We start from the raw sequence: 8,586 nt of genomic DNA, 5'->3' as shown, positions 1-8,586 counted from the left end.
ATAAATGAAATGATTACCTTTAATTTCTAGAATAATAAAAATGAAATGTGCTTTTGCTTCTGTGCACCAATAAGAAACTAAATATTGCGTCTGAAATGTTTCGCAGATATGAATGTGACAATGTGTCGATCATTATTAAGGCAACACTGTCTGTACGTACAGTATAATGAACGTATTATATCCAACAGTCTCTGTTTGAGTTTACAGTAGTGGCCAAAAGGGATGTCCGGCTTTGGAAAATCGTCAACTTTATTGAAATGTTAATAAAAATATGTTAAAGATTTTGTAATCATATTGTGCTTGGAGACTTTTGTTTAATTTGTGATATTAATGAAACATGCCAAATTGAGTGGACATAATTTCTGGCCAGGCTGTCATACAAATAAGTTATGAACAAATGCAAAAACAAGAGAGAACCAATGAAATATTAATGATATTAGTCAATGTTTGTATTTTTCCTGTGAGCTTTTTGTTTTTCTATGCATTTTTTTGTTGTTGCATAGTTGTAGGTTTCCTTTTTTTGCCAAATGATTACCTTAACCAAGTTCAGCGTTTTGTTCTTCCCTCATAATTAATATATATATATATTTAGGGCTGTGCATCGATTAATCGTGATTAATCGCATCCAAAATAAAAATGAGTGTTTACATAATATATGTGTGTGTACTGTATATTTTGTATATATAAATACACACACATGCATGTATATATTTAAGAAAAATGTGTTATTGTTATATATAAATATAAATTATGTATAAACATATATACATGCAAATATTTATTAACTATATACATGAATGTGTGTATTTATATACAAAATAATTATACACAGTACACATACAAATATTATGTAAACACAAACTTTTATTTTGGATGCGATTAATTAGATTAATCGTTGCCCAGCCCTAATATATTTTCCTCACATTTTGATGGTTTAATCAAACTTCTTGGATCATTAAGAACAAATCTCCCGTCCGGACATCGCTTTTTCCCATTATACTGTACTCGAGATTCTCTCTTATTCAAAACAATGGGAAATAGTAATATATATAAAAGTTGCACATACATAAGAAACACCTTCACGGAAAATCACGTTTCAATATAACACCCCACACGTCTTAAAACTGCTTTAACCCGCACAAAACAATACTGAACAAGAAAGAAGATCTGCAAAGAAGCATTGCACAAAAATATTTAAATAATAATGCAATTTAACGCACCACAAAAATGGTTCAAACTAGCCTGAAACCGTTTTACAGCCAAACTACAAAATGTCATTATAAATGATTATGTGTTTCTCAAGGGTGTATTAAAATGCCTTTCAAGGCAGCACTGATGACAAAATTTCAATACTCTGGTCTAATAATAAGCTATTTATTGTAAACAGCAACATTTGAAATAAAGTAAGAGTAAACCTGAAATGTGTAAGAAATCTCACTGTATGTTTACTGTTAAAAACATCTAATCTGAATGAGAACGTCCTGCGGATTGAGCCATGCATCGAAACGGTCCTGTTTCTCTGGCAGGAAATATCCGGAAATATGGAAATGACGTGCATATTTACAGGTTATGAGGTTCCGGATGGTTTCGTCTGTGTTTGAAGGGAATCTGTCCTCCATATTTCCCTCTGGACTTGCGAGTGAACTCTATACGAGAGCACATTTGCAGGGTTCCCTGGTGGAACGGCCTGTTTTTCCCGTGCCAGAATCCCACCGCCAATCATCGTGAAGCTCAGAATCCCAGAGTCCCGTGGGAAAGTGACTGTGTGTGTGTGTGTGTTCTGGATCTTACAGTGTTGTGTAGATGTACACAAAGATGATGACAACTAGGTTGAGGATAGTCCCGATGATTCCCAGCATGGCCAGAATGGATTCTTCCTTGCTTTCCTTGTCTTGAATTCCCTTTTCCTCATCACTTAGAGCAGTGTTTACCATTTTCCTTGGAGAAGTCTGCAGTTTTCCTCTCACACCAATCTGGGGAAAACACACACACACACACACACACACACACACACTGACCATCAGTCGATATTTAGACGGTGAAAATCTTCATCAATACTTGTTATTATGTTAGTAACGGAATAAAACATGATTTGCAAACATCAACACACTCTCATAAAACGGTAAACTACTGGAGAAAATACTGTCGAATTTGTAAATAAAACAAAGATTATTGAAGTACAGTTTAAAATAAAAAATCTCATGTCACATTTAAGTGTCACTCTTAATTATTTATGAAATTGTGTAATTATTCTGTAATTATTTGTGAAATTGTGAAATGTTTTCGGTGTAGTAACCAAATAAAACAACTGCATATACTGTGTTTGTACTATAGTATAATGATGGTATCGGTAATGCCATTGTACTTTTATATATAACATGGTGCTAAATGATTACCATATTTATATACTATAGTATTTATATGATGCTTTAATGTATTTAAAAAAATACTATGGTATGTGTTCAGCAAACCATGGTAGGACTGTGGTACCATGTCCACAAAAACACAAAAAAAGTATGGTAGAATTTTTTTTTTATTGTATTTTTTTGGATATGGAACAACATTATGTTCACTTATATATAAGGTGTAAATATAAATTCTACAAATATATTATTAATTTTATTTTTTTATTTAAAAAAAAGAAATGAATTAATATTTTTATTATAAAATTATTTCAATATTATAATTGGTAATATTTATAATATTTAAATACTTTTATAATAAAAAAAAATACAATAATTTTTATAATAATATTTGTATATTTTTATTTTAAATAAAATATAATTAGTGGTATATAAACGTAATGGTCACTGCAGCGTTTCTCTGCACTGGTTTTCCTCAAGCTTTTACAAGAGTAATGATTTATTAAAGGCATGGAAGAGATTTTTCATCAAAAATATATTCATTACTATCATCCCCTGAATAAAACATAATCAACTGCTGCAAAACGTGTTTGAACTCAGGAAAAAGATGTTGTTTGCACATGTATTTAGCGCTGCTGGCCCTATTTAGCATTTATGCTTTCTAATAATTAATGGATAAATGTTACAAATATTATAAGTGAGCTAGTTTCGTACTTTAATCTGCTGGAGTTGTGTGGAGTCTGGAGGCAAAACATTAATAAAAGCAGCTAAAAAAAGTGTGTTTCTTTAACTATGCGCACACTTGCGGTCCTTCATTTGTCTAATAATGCAGTGGACAATACATGCACAAATAAATACTGACATGGTTTCGTTTCACTCTTTGTTTATATGAGCATTTTTAAAATGCATTATCAGTTCAGTTCAGTTTAGTTTATTTATCCCTGAAATTAGTTTTGCACAGGTGCCACACATCACATAAACACAAGCACATTATATATTTGAACTAATTGAATGAATGAATGAATGAATGAATGAATGAATGAATGAATGAATGAATGAATGAAAATGCTGTCTTGGAGGATGCAATGCATTCCCAGGTATGAAGGCATCAAGGCTCGTCCGAATCTAAAGTTAGCTTGGGTTCCTGTCTCCTGAGATTCCTTCATCTGATGGACCTTTGAAGGCAGCATATGCATCCTTCCCTGCCTTTGATATCCCACAATCCTGTGCTTTCCATTCTGTGACAGTCGAGCTAAAAATAAATAAAGATGGTGTCTGAAATTAGCGGTTGGTGGTGCAAATGTACGTTTTTGAAATTGTTTTCTTCTTTTGATGTCATTTCTAGCGAGAAATGAATATTGTAGTAATGAAATATTTGCTGAATTCGCAGGTCAGAGTTCACCAAATTTGATCTTTGGAACACAGCGAATGGGCTTGCGTTCCCGGTCTGATGCATTTGCATGCGTTTGAATGGAAGTCAATGGAATGAAAGTGCAGTGTGAACGCCCCTTTACCCATTTAGACATTTACCACCATTTACATTAGTTTTAGTTTCTTATTTAGAGGATCCATGCATTACATTTTTTGTAGCATTTTACATAGTTTGCCAAAAAATGAATTTTTTTTTTTTTACTCACACTCATGTCATTTCAAACCAGTTTGACTTTCTTTCTTTTAAGGAATATAAATTTTTTTTTTTTTTTTTAATAATGTTTGTAACCAAACTGTTTTGGTCTGTAAATATACTGTATTTCTAAATACTAATTCAGATGCAGCTTCTGATTTTGTTTTATCTTTTTTTTTTTCTAAAGCTACTTTTTGTAATGCCTATTTAATGCTTTTCTCATTTAACACAATAATGACTTGACTTAACACTTTGGGCAAACCCTCTTTTGGTTAAAAAACTACTGTCAGGATTTACTGAAGACACCCAGTGAAGGATTAGCACTGGAAAGGCATGGACAGGGTTATTTTTGCAGCTGATCTTATTGCTTATGCATTTGTAGCTGTTTCCCTTTCAGACGCAAAATATATGTGAGGAGAGTATTTAAAGGTGATTTACTAAGGTTTACACTAGTCGATTTACTGGTATTTACGCCATTATTTAACTCCCAAAAAAAGCATAATTTGCGCTCCTCTTGTTAGATTGTGTTCTTTAATCTGCGCGTCGTTAGTTGATCACACACATAACTTTCCACTGCCATCGGTGCTAATTTGCCCTGTGATGTACGATTCATTTGTGATTAATTAATCCCCAATTCATGATCCATTAATATAGATTGACAGCCCTGGTAAAATGTTAAAAACTTTTATACCTAAAAGCCAACAAAAATATACATGATAAAGGTATGAAAGGATGCAATATATCGGCCACCATATCAGTATCGGCTGAAATTTGTTCATTTTTTCAAATTTGTCAAATTTGTTCAATTTGTTCAAAAAAAGGAAAATACAGTTCAGTGCAACATGTGCAACACAAGTCTGTCATATCGGCTACATAAAATTATAATGACAACATCATAATTGTGTTTTTGGGATGTGGATTTGAATGTTGAGACTTTTGTTTTTGTAATCAGGCTCTCAAAAATTATATAAAAATTTGTATTTAGATTTATCGGCTTTCAGATATAAAGAATTAATGGTTATCGGTATCGAACCAAATGTTCATATCAGTGCATCTATATTTCCATTGTAACCTTCATATAACAAATATTAAGTAAAAACAATTATTAGATACGTTTAAATCTGTTATTTGTAATAAAAAGCAAAAGTTGAAGTGTCTCGTGTCTAATAAATCCTGCGGCAGCAGCTTTCCTGAAGTCGGACGGCAGATTGACAGGCTACACTGTGGGATGATGTGATTTCGGGATCCCTTGAGACTCATTCACGGTTCAGATTCATGATGAATGCAGTCGTTCATGTGGTTTGGCATTCAATCGCTCCACAGGGCTGGACAACAATGTGCCTGTCCTTTTGTCATGAATATTGGAAAGTGAAAGACACAATAGATGCCCTAGTCAAAGCATCCTGAAGGAATTGGAGTTTATTCCCGGAAAGATCTTTCATAGGATTTCTAGAATCCTGTAGAGCGGTATGACGTACATTTGTAGGCCAACCCAGAAGTTAACGTCACACTGGTTCCCTCGACAAAAACCCATAGGCTTTTGGATTATCGCAATAAACAAGATATGTGATCAACAAATGTGTGTGATGCCTACACGTTTTGTCCTTCAAGAAGGCGTTTTGTCGCCAGAAGTAAAAAGCTAAAGACTATAAAGGACAGTCCCACAACTTTTTCAGTTTTTATCTGAAAAAAAGCATTTTTCCTGACAGTTTGATTTAGAATAGTTTGTAAGAGTGTCATTATAAGCATAATGATGCTGTAAAAGCGTAATGACGTTTAATCTCCTCGACTGTCTCATTTAGACGTTTTTTCAAGATACATAACGGCTTAAACAAATCACGAGTGGGGTAATACTGATGTTTTATGTCATAGAATACAAACGTGAAAGTGTCTTGAGTTTGTGTTCACCACAGACCTTATTTCAGCCATTTAACCTTAAAACCCATTCAGACCCATTCATTGACTTCGGGACGTTGTGCTAAATGTAAGTGTTAAAACGCAACTTTCAGATTTTTTTGTTGTTAAATTAATACTTTTTATTCAGCAAGGAGGCATTGAATTGATCAAAAGTGACAGTAAAGGCATTTATAATGTTACAAAATAAATAAATGGCGTTCTTTTGAACTTTGTATTCATCAAAGAATCCTGAAAAAAAATTGGGTTTCCATAAAACTGTTTTCAAAATGTTTTTTGATCATCAAATCATCATATTAGTATGATTTCTGAAGGATCATGTGACACTGAAGACTGGAGTAATGATGCTGAAAATTCAGCTTTGATCACAGGAATAAATTACACTTTATATTCACATAGAGAACAGTTATTTTAAATCACAATAATATTTGACTGTTTTTACTGTATTTTTGATCAAATAAATGCAGCCTTGTTTGTCTGTGCGTCTGGTCATAGTATCATAAACAGGGCTTTCCTCAAACCCAACCCTCTGATTGTACACTAGATGTGCTCTCATGCGTCGCGCCGATAGAAGACGTTTCGGGAAGGTTTGGAGCGTCAGATGTCCCGAAACAAGAGTCTGGAAACAGCTTCACGAGAGAGAGCAGCTGCGATGAGCTCAGAAACATGCTGGAAATCATCCAGAACCACTTCACCAGCCGGCCAGCTGGGACGACAGCACCACGAGCCGGCCAAGCCATGTGACATTAGTCCAGGAACATTGGTCATCTGGATCTCTGGAAATATCCCTTTGCCCAGCACAATCTGAGTATGAATGCAAACGCTCTTTGTTATAGGGTTGCACATTCAAACGGTGGCGGCAGATGTTGCAAAAGACTAAAAAAAAACATGTGATGATGCTTTTTTCAGACAATCAAAAGGGTGTTTAACGCTACACTTCATGTGTTGTAAACCCCGAATGACTCTGCCAGAGAAATGAATGCGATGCTCAAACGTTACCGTGAGTCGTTTCGCAACACAGAGCCAATCATAAAAGGCCTCAGCGCTCGCTGATTTAAATATTCATGTGCTCTGGACATCACACAAACTTCCACAAAGTGTTCAGCTTCAGCATCTGAGAGAAATGCTCCTGTGTTAGTGTTGTAGTGTTTAACTTGAGTGCAGTTTTCTTTCCCCAATTCTCGTTCTAAAGAGCATTTCTATACGCTATTGATGATCAATATATATTTTTTAGTTTTCTTAGTCTAAAGCGAAATTTAAAACTAGACTAAATGACATCAGAGCAAATGCTCTTTAAATGGATAGTTCAACCAAAACTCATGTAAATTATGAATTATGTAATCATTTACTCACCATCGCTTTCATTGCATGGATAAAAATAAATAAATAAACAGTCATTTTTCAAAAGATTATCGTTTGTGTTTCACAGAAGAGAGAATGTGATACAGGTTTGTATTGATGGAAAGTAAATGATTTTCACTTTTGTGTTTAATATCACTTTTGCTATTAATATTAATATCTTCTTCACTCGCGTTTTAAAGCATTTAATGCCACAACTGTATGCATGAAGTTTCATAGACAAAGTTTTGCTGGAATCTCTTTGCTTGTTACTGTCCAGTCAGTGTTATTAACTACATAAATATGCACTCTGAAGTCAGTTTGTAGATTAAATGAACCTGCGTTTCTCCCACTCCTTGGCATTGGTAAATATTATATTTCCTGGCACAACATAACCAGACTTGATGCAACCAAGTTGCAAGAGCAGCCTGACAGAAGACAAATTGAAAGATTTTGCTGCCTGACTGCATTTGCATGACAAAAATATGTCAACACTCTTATAATGAACAGGCTTTCTGGGCCTTTTAATGCAATGATGACAAAATCCAGACCTGAATCTCAATGAACAACCCATGAGATGAACTGAGACTGGATGTTATTAGTCTGAATCCCTGCATCCATGTTCAATATGTAGTGTAACGCCGTTCCATAATGCAGGAGGTTTTGAACCCAACACATATGAGTGTCCACATATTAAGTGCACAGATGATGACCCGTCAGAAGAAATGTCAGCTAAGCTGAATACATGAACCTCTCTGGATAAATGAACGGCCAAACCTTTTCCCACTCGAGTTATTTCAGGCATATGAAATGTTTGAAGACATTAACCTGCTCTGACAGTGTTGCTGTAGGCATTGATTTAAAATGGAGTACAAATAAACAGCCTCCAATACAAACACACACACACACACACACACACACACACTCCTGCGCAAATCCATGTCAGATGAAAACACTCCTCAAGCTTTGTCTGAAATCTGCCGTGAGGCGTCTTATACGGTAGATTTGATTTCTGTAAGCACCAGGACTTTCTCATAACACACATTTGCAAAGCTCAAACTTATACTTTAGAATAAATAGGGTTACTTTATTTTATGGTGTCAGTATTACAGTGTAATTATGCATTTAAGTACTGAGTAATAATAATTAACTATAGGGTTAGGATGAGGGTTTGGTTGAGGGTTAGTTGCATGTAATTATGCATAATTTATAGTTATAACTACAGTAACTGCGTATAACGTGTAGCAATGCCACTGTCAAATAAAGTGTTACCTAAATAAGAATAAATATTTCAAACAAAACACTTTCAGTGTATCATAATCAGTGCAAAAAATGTTTCACCTACTT

General features: G+C 34.3%; 1 protein-coding gene across 1 annotated transcript in view; it reads right to left on the bottom strand.

Moving 5' to 3' along the window:
- Nucleotides 1-903: 903 nt before the first annotated feature.
- tunar (TCL1 upstream neural differentiation-associated RNA) overlaps nucleotides 904-8,586 on the bottom strand; it is a 9,255-nt gene continuing 1,572 nt past the window's right edge. The window contains exon 2 of the mRNA XM_079852598.1: nucleotides 904-1,973. Coding sequence (XP_079708724.1) covers nucleotides 1,788-1,973 — 186 coding nt within the window. The 3' untranslated portion in view covers nucleotides 904-1,787. The remainder of the gene's footprint in view (nucleotides 1,974-8,586) is intronic.

This window comes from Squalius cephalus (assembly GCF_949319135.1).
Source record: "Squalius cephalus genome assembly, chromosome: 20".
Taxonomy (NCBI): Eukaryota; Metazoa; Chordata; class Actinopteri; order Cypriniformes; family Leuciscidae; genus Squalius; species Squalius cephalus.
Note: the sequence above shows the minus strand (reverse complement) of the source record. Positions and strands in the feature narration are given on the sequence as shown.